The 22174-nt window shown below is 41.4% G+C and overlaps 1 protein-coding gene across 1 annotated transcript in view; it reads left to right on the plus strand.

Annotated features, from left to right (window-relative positions):
* The window catches only part of POLR1D (RNA polymerase I and III subunit D), a 44734-nt gene extending 24651 nt beyond the window's left edge, over positions 1-20083 (plus strand). Inside the window, exons 2-3 of the mRNA XM_055317188.1 lie at positions 3702-3776; positions 19532-20083. Of these exons, the coding sequence (XP_055173163.1) occupies positions 3702-3776; positions 19532-19799 (343 nt within the window). The 3' untranslated portion in view covers positions 19800-20083. The remainder of the gene's footprint in view (positions 1-3701; positions 3777-19531) is intronic.
* Positions 20084-22174: the final 2091 nt, after the last annotated feature.

Consider the following 22174-nt stretch of genomic DNA (forward strand, 5'->3'; position numbering starts at 1 on the left):
GTGGTGGTGTTACTTCAAGGCAGGATGTGCAATTGCTAGGAATTGTTCTTTTCCTACTTGGAAGTAATGACCTGCAGACCGAGCTACCTCGAGCAGGAGAATTTGGGGTAGGAGGCAGCAAATGCTCTACATTCTCAGGATGAAATAGTACGCGGTCCTGCCTTTCTCCGTGGGTGCTGCAGCTGCTGAGCACGTGGGTGCTCCATTAGGCCTCCCTCCTCCCCTCTATCTTATATTTTGCCTTTTATGATAAAGGGAAAACGATTCCTCTGGACTTGTGCAAATGTTTGTGAAGATAGGTGGTAGAACCGGAAGACCAGAGGATATGTAGCCTTAAACATGCGCAGGGGTCCTTTTGTTTGTCTGTCTCTTCCCTCCTCCCTGTCTCCTCTCCTCCTTCCCTATTCCCTGTCCCCCTCCCCTACTCCCTGACCTCCTCCCCTGCCCCCTCCCCCTCCCCTGTTCCTGTCCCCCTCCCTGCTCCCCTCCCCTACCCCCTTACCCCCCCCCCCGCCCCCTCACCTCCTGTCCCACTCCCCTAATTCCTGCCCCCCTCCCCTACTTCCTTTCCTCCTCCCCTGCCCCCTCTCTCCGTCCCTGGACCCCTGTCCCCTACTCTTCTTCCAGGATCACTAGCAGTGCTGTCTTGGGCGAGCTAGGCAGTGTACCACTTCACTTTCCTCATCTGTGAACTAGTTGCCATAACTATGTTGTCGTGTTCCTGTACCACCACGCTTTGCCAAAGGTAAAGCTCCACAACAACGTTAGCTGGTGTTAAACCAATTACAGATACCAATGTAACTGTGGTCAACCCCAGCCCCTGGCAGTGGGGTCCTGCCTCCCACACTTAACTGGGGACTGAGTGTATCTGCCATCTGAAGCCACAAGTGAATTCCTTCTACCTCAGCAGCCTTTCTCATACCTGTACCTTCTTTTCTCTTTGATTGTGGCTGTAAGTCAGATCTCTGAAATTGTTGCAGATGAAGTTAATGACAGCACTGGAGATGGTTTTACATGAAACCAGAACTATATAAAAGTCAATGTCAGACTCTTGAAGGTGCCTAGAATATGGGCTCGGAATCTCTGCAAGGTTCTTTGGACTGAGTATTGTACGTCTGCAGAAGTACAGCATTTCAACAATATTATGACACAAATAGGGTTTTGTGGGCTGGTCCAGGAGAGCTAGGTAAACATTTTAATATGGGTCTAATGGGAAAATGCATTCTAGTTTATTTTGACTTGATATACAGTTGTTCATAATTGGAGAACTGCCCAAACAAGCTTTTTCCCTGAAGATTTTTAACTTTCTGTTGTCAAGAGGAGAGATCTAATTATGGGTGGGTCTAATAAGTATGATGGATAACCTGTTTGTATTTAGATACTACCGCACTTAACTAATGGGAAAGAGGGGGAGGTGTATTTGGAATATTTTTACCCTTTGATTTTTTTAACTTACATCTGTGAGAGTGAAAAAGATCTTTGGAGCTCGATAGGATACATTTTTCATGAAATACTAGATGAGACAAAGCCCTCAGATCACATCCAAACAGATGTATTACTATTATTATTGTAAAGAGATGGGAGAAAGAATGTGTAGGAGTGAAGGGCAGGCTGCCCCAAGATGGGCCACTTTGCATAAAGATTGAGTTAATCAAACCGGTGCAGGAAAAGCTCTCTGCCTTCCCCTCAACTGCCTGAATTTACTTTGGAAAGGAGAGCCAGTACCAGGAAGAGAGTCATTCAGAGACTCCCCTTTACTTAGGTAACTGGTTTGCATCATAGGGAAACTGTTTTTCCAGACATCACCTCTCAGCTATCTACTAATGGTCTCCTTCCCCTCTATATCCTCAGGCCCTCCTCAGCTCTTAGAAGCCTCACATGGCCTCACTGTCTTTGAAATTTCTTCTCTGCCTGGATTCCCCTTATGAATGCTACTGGATTTGATTTTCTCCTGTTAATTGGTCTTAAGTCAGTGTGGTTCCCAGGCCAGCGAGAGGGAACATAGGGTAAAGGAGGGTCTTCTTCCCTCCCTGACAGATGATAAGTAGTAAGTAGATGCACTCACCTATTCCTGATGCCAGAAGGCTGGACTGTGAAATACAGTCTGCCTGAACAAGTCCAGAGGGTAAGAGGGCACATAAGTTTGTCACTGGTTCTTTGCTGACCTGGTCAATTGTGCTCTCCGGGATGGAGCACAAAGGGTCAAGCTGCTGAGTCAGCTGAAAAGACTTTTTTTTTTTTTTTTGAAAATGAGAGTTTATTAAAAAATATGTAAATGATACAAAAATAGCCAGATACATTTGTTGAAGATCAAGAGGATGGTGAAATAGTTTGACAGCATATTAATAGAAATATGGAGGTGAGTACCAAGAGAAACAGATTTTTTTTATAAGTCTTTAAATATTTGCTGTTTTAAGCTATGTGCTTTAATAAAATAATCATTATAAAATAGTCATAGAATGTTAACATCATTTGAGGATTATGTAAATTGTATCTAGAGTAGTGCTATAATAACATGATTAAATGTTTTTATATAGAATCAATGTATAATTACCAGTTTCAAAATTTTGTGATTAGATATATAATTGTGTCTTTGGACTATATTTGTTTCCAACTTTATACCTCTCTTTTCTTTACTACTTATATGTCATAAATAATATTAAAATCAGGACAGGAATGGTCATCTTCCTATTTTACTACCCATAGCACCTTGCACAGTATCTTAGACATAGTAAAATCTCAGAATATGATTGATAACGTACATTTTCTGGGTTTTTTTTTTTTCAATCTTAAAGTTGCACAAATAATACAGATTCACTCTAGAAAAAATAGAAAATGCAGAAAAGCAAAAGAAAAGAAAAAAAAAACAACCTTTTTAATTACCCAGAAACACATCTTACTATCTTGATACTACCCCTCCAAATGTTTTCCTATGTAATACATACATGCAAATAAATTTGAAATAAAAATTATCCAGGGGCACCTGTGTGGCTCAGTTGGTTAGCATCCACCTTCAGCTCGGGTCATAATCTCAGGGTCCTGGAATTGAGCCCCACATTGGGGCTCTGCTTCACCTTCTCCTTCTGCCCTCCCTTGCCTTGTGCTCTCTGTCTCAAATAAGTAAAATCTTTTTTAAAAAAAATTATCCAATTCACACTGTACCCATGTCCTTAAGACAAGGTGGAATTCTTAGGTCAGCAGGTATGTATTATTTTGAAGGCTCTTTATCATGTTGCCAGATTGCCCTCCAGAAATGTTATATCAGCTTCAGTCCCCATTAGTAGAGCAAAGAGTATTCATTTCTCTCTCACTAAGTAGTGGGCAGAAACATATTTATCCTTGTTGGGTTCATTATTATTTCTTAGAATAATAACGTGTTTGACCATCTATAATTTTCAGTGTTTTTCCCCTTCATATAAAAAGTTTCTTTTTAATGTTATTTAAATAACATTTAAATGCTTTTTAAAAACTGTTTTAAAAACATTTTCAAATGTTTTTTAACATTCAAAATGTTAAATTTTAACATTTTAACATGTTTTTAACAATTTAACATGTTTTTTAAATTTTAAAAATTTCTCCCCAATTTTGAAATTTTATGCTTCAAAAGCTGTTCATTCTGCAAGATCATATATGCAGAATGAACTGATTTTTCAGAATTTAAAGGAGTGACTCCCTCTCAAATCTCTTTTTCTCCCCATCAGGAAGGCAATTGAAGAACTGCTTAAGGAGGCAAAACGTGGGAAAACAAGAGCAGAAACAATGGGACCGATGGGTTGGTAAGTGCTTCCTTAAGTAGAGCACTCTTCCTTCAAAAAACAGTATAGAGGAAGTCTTGGCTGGAGAAGTGGATATGGAAATCTTTAGCAGACTAGGAAAGGTAAAGGAAAGGGAAAACCGTGGCTGTGGAGGAAATCACCCAGAGGCTGAGAGTGTGAGAGTGGGAGCCCTGCTGAGCACCGCTCTAGGGAGCTCTGAGCCTTCGAAGAAGGCAGAGGGTGTGGATGGAGAGGAGCCATTAAGGCATCATCATCCCTTAAGTTCACAGATCCCAGGAGATAATGTAGATGTGACTCCCGAAGGTACCACCTGAGAGGAATATTGTAGCAGTGTCCATTGTTTCAGCATCTGTTTTAATTATAGTCTTAGTAAATTGAAATTTCTTTTTAAAATTCTACTTGGAAGTATTTTGATCCTGTGACAGCCGTGTACAACTAAAGTTTGCCTTAGCAGTTTCTACATATGAAGCAGTGCTTTAAAACTTAAAGTTTCGAAACAAAGGAAGAATTTAACCTTAAGAATTTAATCTTAAGCATTATTAAGCTTTACTTTAGCAATAACACACGCATTCAATAAATATGCTGACTTTAGATCTTTAATCTAGAATTTAGAATCCACTACAATGGAGGGTTGTGGATGATTAAGAGCAAAATGTAAAAGTGAGATAGGAGTGGAAACTAGGTTTCAGAGTATACCTCATTCTATAGCTTTGACTCTTAGAACCATGTAAACCATCGTTTACATAAAATACAAAACAAAATTAAATAAATAGAAGGAATAGGCAATCCTTAAAAATCAAGCAAAATAAAACAAATAGATCTAAAAAGCCTTTTAGTGGACAGTTTAGCAGCACATAAAGGAACTCCTTCATGTGATCTGAAATTTGACACTCTTTCCAAAAAACTCCCAGAAGTATTAAATTGTTTGCAGTCATCATCTTAAATTGTTTGCAGTCATCATAACTGTCAATAATACTAATGTTGTTTTTCTAAAAAAAAAAAATAAAATAATAATAATAATAATGTTGTTTTTCTGAAAATATTATATAACAGGATAAAGCAAAGTAAATATTTATTTGCTATAAACACCCAGATTTCCAGTGTCCAAGAGATACAGATATAAAATCAAAGTAAAAACCTATAATCCTAAATTGGAATTGGAAATAACAATACAAAGCCATGCTAGATTTTCTCTGAAAGAAAGAAAGAAAAGCTTTTTCCAGCTCTGTTCATAGAAAAGTGCTAGAAATGATGACCACCCACCCACTCAGTAGCAGTGAGTGCCCCTGGCATCCATATTGTGGTGTATAAATACCATTTCTCACTGAAAAAAGACCAAAAACCTTAGATAAATAACTGACTGCACATCCGAGATAGTGCCTGGAGATCACCAGACAGCAAATTAGTGGTCACAGTCCCCAAGACTGCCCTCACTCTTACACCAACTGCAAATTCAGGGAGTTCTCAAAAGTACCCTCAGCTTCCTTAAGTCACTGACAAATTCCTACAATTCACAGAAAACTATGATATGAACAGTTACACTTTATTATAGGAAAGGATACAGATTAAAATCAGCCACAATAAGAGGCATAAAGGGCATTGTCTGAGAGGGCTGTCTCTCTGAGACACGAAGTTTCTGCTGTCCTCTCCCCATGGAGTCAGGACCCATCACCTACCCAGCATCAGTATGTGATAATATGCGTGGCATATTGTCAACCAGGGAAGCTCATCCAGGCCTCCATATTCAAAGTTTTTTTTTTTTAAGAAGATTTTTATTTATTCATGAGAGACACAGAGAGAGAGAGAGGCAGGGACACAGGCAGAGGGAGAAGCAGGCTTCATGCAGGGAGCCTGACATGGGACTTGGTCCCAGGTCTCCAGGATCACAACCTGGACTGAAGGTGGTGCTAAACCGCTGAGCCACCCGGGCTGCCAGTATTCAAAGTTTTTATTGGGATTCCAGTACTTAAGGATGATTGATCCACTGGTCACATGGTTGATCTCAGTCTCCAGGTTGACCAAGACCACATGACCCAAAGCTTCCACCCTAAATCACATGTTTGGGGTTTTTGGTTTTGTTTGTTTTTAGCATGGGCAGCTCCCACTTTAAGACCATCAAGTGGGACCTGCCCCATCCTAAGATCTACCCTAAACAAAGACATTTCTGTCAGATATGGCATTACCTCCCAGAATTGAGATTACCTCCCAGAAGCCAGACCTCCCTGTGGGTTAGGCCATACTCTTACTACACAGACAGGAAATGTGTAAGAGGAGGAAGAAAGTGATGTCAGGAAGACTCAGGAAACTACTTGAAAGGTCTCCCACCGGATGGGATAATTTGATCCCCAAGAAGAATAAAGCTGTAATGATTGAGATACCTGAAACATGTTAAAATCCATAAAGTCATAAGGATACCACAAGAAGCTTAGTGGTCCCTTTTGGAGAATACTATGGAACCAAATCATTATTCATAAAATTGGCAAATAGTGAGGAACATTTATCCTGCTCCCTGTGCAAATTATACCTAAAGATTACCAAATAATTGATGAAAGAAAACTTCCTTGTAGAACTGCATCTGGTAAATGTACAAGGACTATAGAATAAGATCATCATTTGAATTCTTAACAATTCAATAAGAAAACAAAGAATCCAATTTAAAAATGGACAAAAGATTTGAACAAACACTTCACTGAAAATGATGTAGGATTGGCCAATCAGCATATGAAGAGATGCTGAAATCATTAGTTATCAGGGAAATACAAAATAAAACCAGAGTTAGTGGTGGCTCAACAGTTGAGGGTCTGCCTTTGGCTCAGAGCATGATTCTGGGATCCTGGATCGAGTCCTGCATCGGGCTCCCTGTGGGAAGCCTGCTTCTCCCTCTGCTTATGTGTCTGCCTCTTCTCTCTCTGTCTCATGAATAAATAAATCTTAAAAAAAAAACCCCAAAAACATAGTTACCACTATATATACACTAAAATATCTAATATTTAAAAAGACTGAGAGTACCAAATAACGATGAGGATATAGAACAATTTCAGTGTTCACACATTGTTGGCAGAAATGTAAAATTGTATAGTCATTTTAAAAAATAGTTGGCTGTTTCTTATAAATATACATTCACCAGAGAGAATTCTTCCATCCAATTACCAGAGAATTGAAAAGTAAGCCCACACAAAAATCTGTACAGTTATATGCATAGCACTTTTATACATTATAGCTCAAAACTGGAAACATCCCAAATGTCCGCTACCTGATGAATGGATAAACAAATTGTGGTTCTAGCCATACATGCAGGGCTCCTCAATAGTAGAGAGGAAAGAAGTACAGACACACTGCACAGAAGAATCTCAGGGGCACCCTGCTAAGTGAAAAGAAGCCAAACACAAAACCTTACACTAAGATTCCACTTATGTGGCATTCTAGAAAACACAGAACCATAGGGAGAGAAAGCAGATTATTGATTGCCAGGAAATGGGGACAGAAGGAAGGGATTTACTGCAGATGTTTGTGGGTGACAGAAAGAGTCTACATCATGATTAGTGTGGTGATTACATGACTTGGTACATTTATTTTACTTAAAAAGGATAAGTTTTATTCTATATGAATTATACCTCATAAAACCAATTTTAAAATAAAAAGAATGTCCTTATTTGCAATCCCTAAGGACACACGGGACCCAGGCAAAGGTCAGTGGCCACTAAACTGAGATAAGGAGTTGGTGGGGACCATTCTGAGACAGGTCAGGCTGACCACACCTGAACTCACTGACCCATCTTCATGCCGGGAAAAGTTGCAGTAGGTAGAGCAGACCACCATTTCTGAGACATCCTTGTCAAAAGATTGAACCCAGATCTGATCAGATCTCCAGTTAGAACTACAGGTTTGCTGGTAATACAGAGAGTAGAGGAACACCTTAACTGACACCATAGGGATAAAACCACAAAAATCCAGTATGTGGGGAATTCAACAGGACAAACAACCCAGTTTCTTTAACAAATGAATTGAAAAGAAGGAGGGGGTATCCTATGAATTAATAGATTTGAGACACATCAAATAAAATATATACTTTATTTGGATCTTTTCCAAACTAACTGTAGAAAGATGTTTATGAAACATTTGGGGTATTTGGTGATATTAAGGAATTAATGTTGCTTTTTTAGGTGTGATCATGGTTTTGCTGTTATTTCATTTTTTAAAGCTATTATCTTCCAGAAATTCATTCTGATGTATTTATGGATAGAGTGATACAAAATGAAATAATCCAGTGTGAGTCCATCTGTATGTAACATATGCAATCATCTTAGATTCAATAAAATACCCACCTCCTGGAAGGATACTTAAACAAATTAGGTGAGATAAGATGTATGCAAAACATTCGATGTGGTTCCTGGAATGGAGCAGTGGGTCAGAGTTAATTAGATCTGCTCTTATCTCCTTTCAGCCCTTCCCTGTCCTTTACCCAGATGAAGGTGCCTCTACCCATTTGAATCAAATTAGTACAAACTTGCTTAGGGGCAGGCCGCTTTGGTGTTCAGGGATCAGGTTGACCATAGCCACTGGTCAGCTACTACCGAATGTGAGAGAATCGGTGTAGAGCTAAATCATGAATGCAGATGGCTTGACAAGTGAATAAGAAAATGTCAGGGTCCTGCTATGTTAGGAGTGCTCAAGGAGATCAGTTGCATCTAGGCAGCTCTCCAGAGGGAGGTCATTTATCCTGATCTTTCTGCCGCTAACTGGCTTGGTCAGAACTTTCTGATAGTGGAAAAACTAGTTTATCAGTGTCAGCTCTGTTTCCCCTGCAGAGAGTTACCACATGCCCAGGTCATCCTGACATTCATGGGAGCGCTGATGTCCTCACTGGGCATCATCTAAGTAGTGTCAGCAGTTCCACCAAGTTGCCGACGACCCGGGTCTCTTCCAGTGTGCTGCATCTTGTGGCCATAGGGTGTGATTCTTTTCCACAAGGTCCAGTAGGGTGACAGCCATTCAATCCTGATTTCAGTTAACAGAAGGGAAGAAAAGGAGAAGGAAGGCATGCACCCTCCTTTAAGGACACTGCTCAGAAGTTGCATACACCATTTCCATATATATTTCCATATATACTCCATTGGCCAGAATTTCCTTCCATGTCTTCACCTGGCTACAAGGTCAGGAATTTCAGTCTTTTTTCTCCCCAGGAAGCCACGTGCCAGACAAATATCTGGGGTTCTTTTACTGTTAAAGAAAGGAAGAATGGATATCTGGGGATACCTGGCAGCCTCTTCCCATGAAGGAGGGAATCATGTCAAAAGGGAGTAAAATAAAAGATGGCAGGCAAAGTCAAGCATTCCAGACTTGTAAGGGCAGATCCTAGGAGAATAGGATATGAAACTTCCAAGTTCCCATTAGCCTACAAGACAAGAATTCCTGCTGCCATTGCTCCTTCTCTCAATTGTCTTATAATAGTGGTCCTCCAACATTTGGGTTATTGGGTCCTTTACCCGCTTAAAAACTATTGATGACCCCAAAGAGCTTTTCTTATGTGGATTATGTCTATCAGTATTTATTGTATTTGAAATTAAAATTAAGCAATTTTAAAGGATTCTTAAATTCATTTAAAAATAATAATAATAAGCCTATTACCTGTTAAAGGAAATTATATACCCTTTATAAAAATAACTATATTTGTGGGGGAAAATACTGAGTTAAAGCAATATTGCTTAGTATTTTTGCAAACCTCCTTCATGTCTGGCTTATAAAAGACACCTGAAATTTCATATATACTCCTACAGTCTGTTGTTTTGGTTGAATTATATGAAGAAAATCCAATCTCAAAAATATATATTTGGAAAAGGAAGAAGTACTTCAATAGCCTTTACAGAAAATTGTGGTATTCTATAACCCTTCATCAAAATTTTGCAGATAACCTCAACAAGTGGTAGTTTCTTTAACATCCTCTTTAATAACATAGACTTTTCATAAGCTGTTAGGATAAAAATCCCTTCATTTACCTTGCACCCTGACTGGGTCTTCTCATATGTAATTTTGTAACATCACGCAATGGTCATCTCAGAAATGTTGGCTCACTGAGTCATCCTCTAAATGTTGACGCATTTCATTATATAATATTAAAAGAATCCATTTGTAAATACCACCACTAATCCCATCAGAAAAGTCTTCTAAATGTTGGGAACTTGTCAAGCGCACAGTTTTCCAAGTCTCATTTTCTTTCACTTGAAAACCCCGGTTTTATCATTGCCAGTGAGGACTGTGAGCTCTTTTCCTTGAAGTGACAGGCTCACTCACATCTGAAGAACCAGCTGGTTCACTTGCAATTCCAACATTCATACACGTCTTTTCCTGTGGGTCAGCACACTCTGACACATTTGGGCTGTGCAAACAGGTCTGACTAAAGGACAGCCATGACTTGCTTCTGCTCCCAAGGCTGGGACAAGAACATCTTCACCATCATGCTCCTCCTGGGGGAATAACTGTTTTTCCATCTGTTTGTGTGCATGCGTGTATATAAATAAAAAATTCTGACCACTAATCCAGTGGTTCTCACATTTGAAATCATGTGGGAAGCTTCCCAAAATACTAATGTCTGTGTCCCACCATCAAAGATTATTAGTTTGGATAGCCTGAGCTTTGGGGTTTTAAAAAGATACCCAGGTGATTCTAAAGCGCACACAAATTTGAAAACCACTATCACAATACCTACATATTATAAAGAATAAAACCAACCTGCTCTGCAGAATTCAGAGCATTCCCACACCTCTCCCAGGGGCAGACGGCTCCATAGCACTTGGGTAACCAGAGGCCCAGCCACGGCAAGCCCAAGATCCATCCCTGTCAAGCAGACCTTCTTGGACAGATCTTAAAGGAGTAGACAGTCTGTGGCTTACTAGTGCAACACTAGTAACTAGTGTTACTAGTGGGCCATGATCTGTTTTTCTAAGCATCTAGAAGACCTTTATATTTGCTTTAAAGTTTAAAATAGAACCAGAGTGCCATTTTTTTTCCTCTTGGGTATTCCATGAAAAGATCTTAATGAGGTAGTTGAGCCATTGCCAGAAAGAGATTGCTGAACTAAGAAAATGCCATGGAATGGCATTTTTTATTTTATAAAGAAAGAGAGCATTTGGTGCTCTGTATTTCCGTGGATGTGTTTCAGCAAAAGAATCTCTTCAGAGGCTGTTCTTTATAGAGGCCTCAAGGAAGCTGAATGTGGGCCCATATGACTTCCTTTTAGTCAACATAAAGGAATTTATAAGCACAAATTTCAGAAATTTGCCCAGCTACGTTGTCCACAAAGCTGTTTTTATTCTAGTCACATTTACGTCAGCTGATCTATAGCCCAATGTAATTTTTTGAGTCTAGTGCTTTCAGAACTGCAGTCTTATACTTGGAAAGGCTTATATTCTGGTAGGAAAGGTTAAAAAAGATTGAGTTTGACAGAAAACGATTCTTCAGTTTTTTGTGGTTTTTTAAAAGATTTTGTTTATTCATGAGAGACACAGAGAGGCAGAGGGAGAAGCAGGCTCCTCCCAGAGAGCCTGATGTGGGACTCGATCCCAGGATCCTGGGATCACGTCCTGAGCCGAAGGCAGACGCTCAACCACCGAGCTACCCAGGCATCCCCGATGCTTCAGTTTTTTTTTAACCCAGTTTTAAGGAGAATGGCATTTTGGGGTGCTTTTCTGTTTGGCGTGGCAGTTGTTCTGGTGATAAGGGGAAAAATCATCCACATTGTTCTTCCATTGTATGTAATTATATATTTGGTTATTTCTCGAACCTTTATGCAGATATTTTATTTTTTATTCATTTGAGCACCAGCAGGTGTATTAAGAGGCCAGGCTTAGGCAGCAGTAAAGAAGACTCTTTCTGTCCTGGCCTTAAAGTTGTTAATCCACTGGTGGATATGGACAAGTGAGCAGGTGAACACAAAGCAGCATGCTGGAACCAACCGGCAGGGAAGGAAGGGCTCCCATTTCAGAGTGGCTCTTGGACGAGGCTCTTGGCAGTGTTTCAGGGCCACAGAGATCCAAAGGCTTTACTCTATAGCTAAAGAACGTGGGGCCTAAATGGGTTCCCGAAGGCCCCAGCTAGCAAATTGAATGGATCATTTGCTTTCTTGTCCCTAGTCTAACACTCCTTGCTACACCAGCTCTCTTCTGGTTGTTATTGTCCAATAACATGCGGGCATGTCAATGCTTCCTGCCCCTGGCTTCCCACATGCCTTCCAGATCAAGTTATGAAAGTAAATTGGAGAGCCTTGCACATGTTAGCACCGGATCATATGGCTATGGAAAATAATGTGTGCAGCTAACAGAGCAGGAGGCCAAGGATGACAGCCCTGTCTTCTGTCCCAGGATACCACCATTCACATATTTGCTTGTGAGCTTTATCTTTACACATCCTCTGTTCCTCTCAGTAGTCTCCTAAAGAGCACAAATGCATAGACAGGTAGCTTGGGATTTATCTTTGCTGCAGGATCCAGCCTAATGCCTTCTCAGACTTTAAGAATCAGTTAATAATATATGCATATACGTACATATGTGTCAACTGTTGCACATTACCTTTAGGTATAGTGTCAGGGCCAGAGTACACCAAAAACCTACCTGGGGCCTCAGGACTGTTGTCCACAGAATAATTAAGGATTAACAATTCAGCAATGGCAATTGTAACACCATAAAAGAATCTCTCGGGTGGCCACATGCTGAGGCATTTGATTGTCAAATTATAAACTGTAAGCACTGTAGGTGGTTGTGGTGGTTGTGGCAGCATCAAACAACAAAATGAGCTGTAATCAACCACAGTGTCAAGATGAAAAATCTTACCCATGTTTCATGGAGTGTTTGGGGTGTAGTTGTGCTTCTTTCTATGGGTGTTATTTTTTTACTCACATCCACAGTAGGGCAAAGGAATATACAGAATGGAAGATAAAGTGCTGCTTGCTGGTGTGGGAGTGAGTGTGGCCATAGAACAAAGGAGTGAATTGGAGAGCATCACATGGAAACTTGCTCCCATGATTCCAGGGAGTCTATTTCCCTAACCATAAAAATAAGAAATGTAATTTCCCATTGCCTGTTATACTTCACAAATCTCAAAGTCAAGTGCATTTGGGGAGTTCCGTGACTTTGTCCCAGCCTTGTCCATGTTAGTAACTCACCACTTGACACCACATACAGTATCTGCTTCTTGGTGCCTGTGCAGGACGAAGCAGCCTTGCCAGCAAGAGTGCCAACAGGCTCTTCACCTGTGGTTTCTTTCCCCAACTGCTCTGGCAGTTGGCCACCTGGTCACACCACAGTGCGTCTTTGTCTCTCCCTACTCCTTCCTGATCTGGGATGATGTTGGGAGGGTAGACCTTGGCATCATAGCCCTGATTCCAGTCTTTCCAACTTGGGATCTCAAATAAGTTGCTTTCCTTCTCTTGTCCACCCATAAAGTGTTCAGTGGTTGGAGAAATGGAATGATGCGATGGCATGGGGCGATTACTTCATGGAAGTCAGTGTCAGCACTGTTACTATTCCCAATTGGCTAGTGATTGCGTGCCACTGTCCAGTGGGTCATATTCATGGAACTATTTTAGAATACAGAAGTGGCAGGTCTGGGGGACCTGGGTGGCTTAGTCAGTGAAGCATCTGACTCTTGGTTTCTTTTTTTTTTTTTTTTTTTTTTTAAATTTTTTATTTATTTATGATAGTCACACACAGAGAGAGAGAGGCAGAGACACAGGCAGAGGGAGAAGCAGGCTCCATGCACCGGGAGCCCGACGTGGGATTCGATCCCGGGTCTCCAGGATCGCGCCCTGGGCCAAAGGCAGGCGCCAAACCGCTGCGCCACCCAGGGATCCCTGACTCTTGGTTTCAACTCAGGTCGTGATCTCAGGGTCATGAGATCAAGCCCCTCATTGGGCTCAGAGCTCAGCATAGAATCTACTTTAGATTCTCTCTCTCCCTTCTTCACCTCTGTCTCTAAAATAAATAACATCTGTGCTCGCTTCGGCAGTACGTATACTAAAATAAATAACATCTTTTTAAAAAAAAAAGTGGCAGGTCTGAATCTGTAGCATGCTAGATATAACTATTTCTATCCTTTAAGCAGTGAAGACAAAAACTATTAAAATCAGAAAAAAAAATTACGTATCTTTTCCCCTTTCTGTTTTCTGTTGGTTTTACAGTCTACTATTTTTCTGAAGTCCAGCATGATAACTGCAAGGAGGAAGTCCTTATTTTTACAAATTGTTATACGTTATGCCCACTCAAAATAATAGAGAGATGAAAAGCTTACAATCCCCCTAATCAGTCCATAGGTCCCTTGAATGGCAGATTCTTCAGAAATCCACCTCTCCTGGGGCATACAGAAGCCCTCACGGCTTCTGGGCTGACAGTTTTGGAAGTGAAGTAAAGCACTTCACTTTTAAAGTGAGGATGCCAGATCTTAAGTCTGACAGTGCTGTCGTGGGTACTCTCCCAATGCAGTCGTAACCAGTTGCATTGTATATAGAGTTTTATATCCATTTATATTGTTAGCACCTTAAATCATTTCTTCCCACATGAGCTAGTATACCTTTCTAAAAGCAAAAATAGAAGCTGGCCAGGCTGAAAAAGCTGACATGGTGTGGCTCAGAGCAACAGAGAGGGAAGCAGCCACTCCAACCCCAGTATCATGTCTTGGGATGTAACCAAGGACGTAGAGGTGGTGCAGACACCTGGAGCAAGCAGACTGCCCTCACTCAAGGGCTCAGGTTTTACCTCAGTGCAGATATGAAAAGCTCTGGAATCGTTGGTTCCTAATGCTAGCTTATCACATCATCTCAAATACTGGGGGAAATGGCACTAATAAAGAGCTGAGAAACAAGACAAATCAATGAAATGAGTTTTCTTTTTTTTTTTTTTTAAGATTTTATTTATTTATTTGAGCAGGGGGACAGGGACAGGGAAAAAGAATCTCAAGCAGACTCAGCACCAAGCATGGAGCCCAATGCAGGTCTCTTTCTCAACCCCAAGACCATGATCCCAGCCCAAATCAAGAGCCCCTGGCTCAACCAACTGAGCCACCCAGATGCCCCAGAAATGAATTTTCTGATGGGATGAATGAGAGGAGAGTAATTTTTGAAAGGGGTTAACATACAGAACACGGGCAGAGAATTTTAAGACTGGAACTTCAGAAACCACTTATATACCTCAGCCTTCAGTGGTCTATCTGAAGAGTTATCTCCAGAGCTTCACAGTATTAGGAAATGCAAAGTATAAGCTCAGAGGTTATACTTTGGGGCAGCTTGAAATGTCCTGGGAAGTGAAACTTGCAAGTTTAACCATTTGAAATACCAGAACTATTTGTTTCAGATAGATTGATTGATTGATTGATTGATTGATTGATTTGAGAGAGAGCATGTGCGTGCATGCGCATGAGTAGAAGAAGGGGCAGAGGGAGAGAATATCCAAGCAGGCTCCATCCCACCAGCCATGAGATCGGAACCTGAGCTGAGACAAAAAATGGGACACTTAATCATCTCAGCTACCCAGGTGCCCTGAAGTACCAAAACTTTTAAATGTTAACCATTTTTATGACAATTTCTATGAAATCTCATTAACTTTTTCTTGATGACTCTGGGGGTTTTTTTTCTATTTCTATGTATATATATATATTTTTTTTTTTTCTTGGCTCAACTCAGGTTTTTTTTTTCTTTAAAAAATTTTTTTTTTCTTGATGGCTCAGGATTTTTTCTTTTTAATTGTTTTTTGTTGTTGTTTGTTTTTTGTTTTTTCACTGAGCAACATCAGATAGCCTGCTCTGTTCTTGATTAGCTTCTTATCCCAGGTGATTTGGGACTTTAGGATGTTATCACAAGTTGCCACCAAGGAGAAATCCCTACTATATTAACTGATGTGAGTACTGTATGTACTTACATATATGTATATTTTTTTTTCTTCTGTGAAGAGAGTGAATACTAATATAGGTCCACAGTCCCTTGTTTAAACCCTTGAATCCTGCTAAGTGTCTAAATTGAGATATTTTTACATTTTAGCAAGGTACATAAGCATGTCCAGTATACACCATGAACACCCCCAGGGGTTTGTTCAACACATGATTATTTCTGCCCCCACACATATGAATGCTTACACTAAATGGGATAAAGACTAGACATAAATAGCCCAGTGTCAGGTTAGGCCAGGTTTTGCTGCCAAACAAGTTTCAACATCATATAAAGACCTTGATTTTCAAAGGTTTTAACATTTTAGAATTGTAGAGAAGAAATTATAAACCCATAGGTAACACTGAAGATTTACCATGTGCCAAGTACTGTGCTAAATTCTTTATGTATTATCTCAATAAATCCTCCCGGTAGGTAGATACTTCTGGTACTCCTGTTTACCAATGGGGAAAACCAATGCACAGGGGAGTTAAGTAACTTACCCGTGGTCGCACAGCTAATTAGTAGAGCTAGGATATAAAGCAGAGTTAACATTCACCAAACACTTGTTACATATTCGCATTACTCTAAGCACTCCCTCATTTGATCTGCAACCATTCCATTAAGATAGTCACTGCTATTATTCTCCATTTAACAGGTAAGAGGCAACAGGGAGATTTATATAACATGTTCAGTCTGATGGTGTGGTTTCAGAGCATGTGTGCTCAGCCAGTACCACATTCTATGAGTTTATAGCAATGAAACAACTGGCTTTAGGTTCAACAAGATGAGTTACCACACCGAAGGCTAGTGGGTTTCCTCACACGTCAGCAGCATCATTATACTCCTTAAACCATGATATTTTCACTGCAGGTTTTATCATTTCTTTATATGGAATCAGTTACTACATTTGCCTCCACATCTGCTGGCAACTACCCCTCTATCTCATTGCCCTGCCTTACTTATTACAAGTATAAATGAGCACTTACTGTCATGACCTAAAGCATGTCCTAGCACGTTCAGGAGAAGTCACTCGTAAAGCCTCCCCCTTCCTTCTCCCTTTCCCTCCTCCTCCCTCCCCTCCTCCTCCCCCCCCCCCCCACCCCAGGTAGGCAAATGCTCCCCTTGACTCCGCACCCAGAGTAGACTCTTAGGCACAGCCAACATTAAAAATCACATCTCTGGGGATCCCCGGGTGGTTCAGCGGTTTAGCGCCTGCCTTTGGCCCAGGGCGCGATCCTGGAGTCCCAGGATCGAGTCCTGCGTCAGGCTCCCGACATGGAGCCTGCTTCTCCCTCCTCCTGTGTCTCTGCCTCTCTCTCTCTCTGTCTGTCTATCATGAATAAATAAATAAATAAATCTTTTTAAAAAATCACATCTCTGATGTTAAAAAGAGATGTAAAGGACAGTTTCCTTGTGGCTTGATTCTAGAAAGTCCTCTCACTATCTGAACATCTCTTTTGGTGGCCTGTGGAGTCAGTGGCTCACACCCACCGCTAGAAGCTAGCAACCATCCCCTCCAGCAGGGTCCCCACTCTCAGCAGGAACCCCTGTGTCTCTAGCAGAAGAGCTTCATTCATCTCTACGAGCATATGGGGGTAAAGATGATCTTACGTGGAAGATAGCAAAATAGAGCAGAATTCATCAGGAGTTACCAAAGGGTTTGTTTTGACTATTGTCCCATCGGGCCATCCTCGCCTTTCCTCGTTTGTCTGATCCAGAGAAGAACTGACCAGGTTTACCAGCACTGAGCTGGCCCCCTCCAAGGAAAGTAGTTAGCCCAGGGTTCTTCTGGAGCTGGCTGTACGCAGCCTCCCACAGCCAGGACACACGTGTGGTCCATTTCCTTGTACTCTGTACTCTGGTCCTGCTCGTGCACTAAGCACTGGGCCACAGGTGGCGGGGGGGGGGGGCACTCTCAGCTTCTTACACTCTGCACTGAGGGGCATTCTTCTCCTGCACACCAGCTGAATGGTGCTCTTTGGTGACATCTATGTGAGGTACTCCTCTGAATCTTTGCTGAATTTGCAGGGGTTCGAGTTTCTTCACCAAAGTGGTGCCTGAAGTCCTGAGAGCCTCTGACACCACTGATGTCCCCGCAGGTGGCCCTGCCTTAGGACTGACTGCTGACATAGCAGAATACTGGTTGCTGTGCCTTTTCCAGCTCAGTGAAGCCCCACAGGGCTCCAGGCAGCTACGTGGTGTTGTATCCCCGTCCCCCGGTACTTCAGGTCTAGATTTTCTGTACTCTTAAGATGTCACTGCCTTTTTTCTTCGCTCCTCATCTCATTCACTGTGGCTTCAAAACTCTAGCCGCAAAGAAAAATAAAACAAAATCTCTGGTGTTGCTTCCACCTCTAAGTATTCCCACTGGCCCTACTACACTCACCTTTCTCTCTACATTCCTTTTTCTCCTTGTTCTAGTTCTTTCCTTTGTCAACTCTCCTGGCCTGAGCATTAAGCATACACTGCATATGGAGTGCCTACACCACCTTCGATTCTCAGATATTTTCTCCATCCGTGTAGGCTCAAGAGCTGCTTATTGACTGCAGGAGACATTTTCTTTTATTTTTTCTCCACCTTTATCTTCTAGATTCAATGCCATTCTAGTTGCTTGATCTGCTCTGACCTCCCTGTAATAAGTGGCACTAGGCTTATGTCTGCTCATGTTTCACTTATCGAGTACTAGACTATAAAATCAATCCAGTGGGGTGCTGGTGGGTTGATTTGGAAGTATTGTGTGGGATTCTCTTTTTTATCAAAGTTTGATCTGAAGATAGAGATTATAGAATCCTACATTCATTTTTACTTAATGCCAGCCACTCTGAGTAACATGATTTTGGGGACCAGCATCCTCCTAAAATAGCCCATCATGGGACAGACAGCTGAAAGCCAAGAAAAACATGCAGGTTCTCACCTGCATGGGGTTTTCTTACCCAAAACAAAAACTTTAGTGTAATTGAAAAAGAAAACAAATGTATGCTTAGGTATATACCTAAGCGTTAGTTATATCCTGTCTCTTGGGTGAACTTGAATACCCAGCTGATTTAATATACAGTGCGCAGAAACTGACCCAGAGGGTGAACCTGGGTGGAGTGCTCCCCAACCAAACACAGACTAGAGTCCTGAGACGGAAGTGTAAGAGAGTCTTTCAAAGGAAAAATGTGTTGGGATGCCTGGGTGTGACTGCGGTTAAAGCATCTGCCTTCAGCTCGGGGGATGATCCTGGAGTCCCACATCGGGCTCCATGCATGGAGCCTGCTTCTCCCTCTGCCTATGTCTCTGTCTCTGTCTCTCTCTCTCTTTAAAAAAAATAAAGGGAAAATGTGATTATTGCATTTTTATGGATTCTTTGGATAATGTTTATTTCTAGAGGAGAGCATTTAGCTCCAGTAGTCAAGATATAGCAAAATAATTTTTTTTTCCTTAGAGAGGGACTCAACTTTTTACTCTCTGGTAAGTAAAAACAAGCCATGATCAGTTTGGCTCAAAGTGCAGATGATAGCCAAACCAGGCATTTATTATTCAAGCAGAAAACATAAGCAATTCCCATCTTCCAGGTTCTAGCCAATACCTGCACATGTACAGCAAGCAGTAGAAGAGTTAGCCCAAAAAGGAAGGGGGTGAAGTATTCAGAGAGGCCCAGTCTGCAGTCTGCAATTCCAAGTGTTTTGCTTTTTTCCCCCCTTGTACTCAGAGTTTACACTAGGTGGCATGCAAGGAAAGCCGAACACATTTGGAAACTTGATTCTGTGCACACCCAATTCTTCTGGCACAAACCCTGACCAGTGGGTGCAACTTCAGAGCCAGCGATCTCGTTTGAGATTGTTCTTTTTCTCCTCCCCAGGATGAAGTGTCCTCTCGCTGGCACAAATAAAAGATTCCTAATTAACACAATTAAGAACACGCTGCCCTCCCATAAAGAGCAAGACCCTGAGCAAAAGGAGGGCAGCAAGGAAGCCACGAAAAGCCAGGGCCAGAAAGAAGAAAAGCGGAAGAAGCACAGAGGTCACCCCTACAAGCACAGCTTCCAGGCCCGGGCCCCCGAGGGCCACTCTCCGCACCGGAAGCCCAGTGGCCGGGACAAGTCGGGGAAGCGCTCCAACAGGCGATGAGGAGGACGGGCAGGAGCCACCTGCGCTGATCCGTCTGGGACAGGGGGTGTGCCCACGAGGATTTGAGGACAGGCCTGCAGCCAGAGAGCAGACACCTAGGAGTGAGTGACTTTTACAGTCAGTCCTTAGTTGCTATGACAAGGAAATGAGTGCAAAGGGACTTGCTCTGCAGGTGTCCAGGCAAGTTCCAGCTTTTCTGGCGGTGGCCTCCCATAGCGTGTCATGTTTTCATTCTCTGTTGTTTGGAAGTTGGTTTCAAAATAAATCTAAAACTTAAGTTTTCAGAGGTTGTAATGACTAATTCCAGTTTTTTCGACGTGTTAACGATTGTGGTCCTCAGATTTTCTCAGAAAATGAAACACTTGTAAATCCTCTATGTTATCTTTTTGGAAGATGAATTTAAAATTCAAAAGTCATCTGGCCAGTAACCACAGTCAGGAAAAGATGTAGCCCTTCAAGGGCTAGAAATTTACCATGAAACTCTTTGATAGGTTTGTTTTCCTCTAAGGGAGCCATGTAGAAAATTCTCAAGATGGCTTTGAATTCAGTGTTCCATATCAATAACCAGAGGCTAAATAATTGGCTCTGTTGTTTCCTTGTGCATTCTCAAACTCATTCCTGACATAGAACAACTTTCTATATTTAATTTTTTGGGAATATATAAGTTTTAAGTGGTGCTTTTAAAGGAACCCTCAAAAGTTAAAACTAACATAATTACTTTAGTTCTATGTCTTATTTAGCTGCAGACCTATAATACCACTCTTAGTATAGTTGTTTCAGAAATCTTAATTTTAAATTAAAGTGTGTTTACAAGACCGTTTTCTGTCGTTTTTTTTTTTTTCAATATCGATGTATCTCCATTTTAATGTATAATTACAAACCTTTCAAACCAGTATTCTTCCTTTCATACTCAGGAAAATGTCACCAAGTACCCTCTTCCCTGGTCCACAAAAGGAAGAAGAATCTCTGTCCCCCCCACCACCATCCCCAGTTTTCCAAAGCATCTAAGCTTATGCCTGGCTGCTCCCAAATAATCACTCGCCACAGCCTGCTCCCTGCTTCCTGGCAGCCAAGAAAAGCCCTTTCTTAATGTTTAGAAAGGAGCACATCCGAAAAGTTAGCTTCGGGGTGTTTATAGAGAAACTGTAATAGACCAAACACTGGCTTTGACCATCAGGCCGCTGGCCACACCCTTGGTCTGCTCAGAGCTAAAAGCTCAGGAGTGAAGCCCAGGCATTCTCACTAGACCACCATCCCGAAGACCCCAGGGCCCCTGTGACTTCATAATGACATAGCAAGACACTACAAAAGGAATAGTTTGGCTCATATGACTTTATCCAAATCCATTTATGCATTAGCTTACACTGTTTGTGCTAAATTGGGAACATTTTGTATTTAAATACTAGAAATAGAGTCCTGAGTTTTTGAAAATTCTTGTTATAATAAAGTAAAATAAAGTTGGATTGTATCAATTGTCTATGTTCTTTGTGTTTAGAGCAAACTGCCAAATTCGTTATTCTTTAAAAGAAAATTACTTTTTTTTTAAGATTTTTATTTATTTATTCATGAGAGACACAGAGAGATGCAGAGACACAGGTAGAGGGAGAAGCAGGCTCCATGCAGGGAGCCCAATGTGGGACTCCAGGACCACGACCTGGGCCGAAGGCAGATGCCCAACTGCTGTGACACCCAAGTGTCCCAAAAGAAAATTATTATAATGAGCACATTCTAATACTTGCAGGAAGTCTCTGTACCTCCTTACACTTAACCTTTCTTATTTAATTGTGTTAAAGGACGAAGCAGTGTTCTACAGAATCACTCTCTCCTTAAAAAGGAATTGTTCCTGGGAAGCTTGGGTGGCTCAGCGGTTGAGCTCAAGTCTGCCTTTGGCTCAGGACATGATCCCAGGATCCAGGATCAAGTCCCACATCGGGCTCCCTGCATGGAGCCTGCTTCTCTCTCTGCCTGTGTCTCTCCCTTTCTCCCTGTGTGTCTCTCATGAATAAATAAATAAATATTAAAAATAATTTTTCCATTCCTAAAAACTTGATTTAGAATCTTTAAAATTTTGATCAAGAGCAGCCGTGTCTTCCTGTATATAAATGTCAAGAGCAGATTATCCATTTTGTAAGTCAATCAGAGAAGGACAAACATTATATGGTCTCATTCATTTGGAGAATATAAAAAATAGTGAAAGGGAATAAAGGGGAAAGGAGAAAAAATGAGTGGGAAATATCAGAAAGGGAGACAGAACATGAGAGACTCCTAACTCAGGGAAACGAACAAGGGGTGGTGGAAAGGGAGGTGGGTGGGAGGTGGAGGTGACTGGGTGACGGGCACTGAGGGGGGCACTTGATGGGATGAGCACTGGGTAT

The sequence above is a fragment of the Nyctereutes procyonoides genome, unplaced genomic scaffold (genome assembly GCF_905146905.1).
Source record: "Nyctereutes procyonoides isolate TBG_1078 unplaced genomic scaffold, NYPRO_anot_genome, whole genome shotgun sequence".
Classification (NCBI taxonomy): domain Eukaryota; kingdom Metazoa; phylum Chordata; class Mammalia; order Carnivora; family Canidae; genus Nyctereutes; species Nyctereutes procyonoides.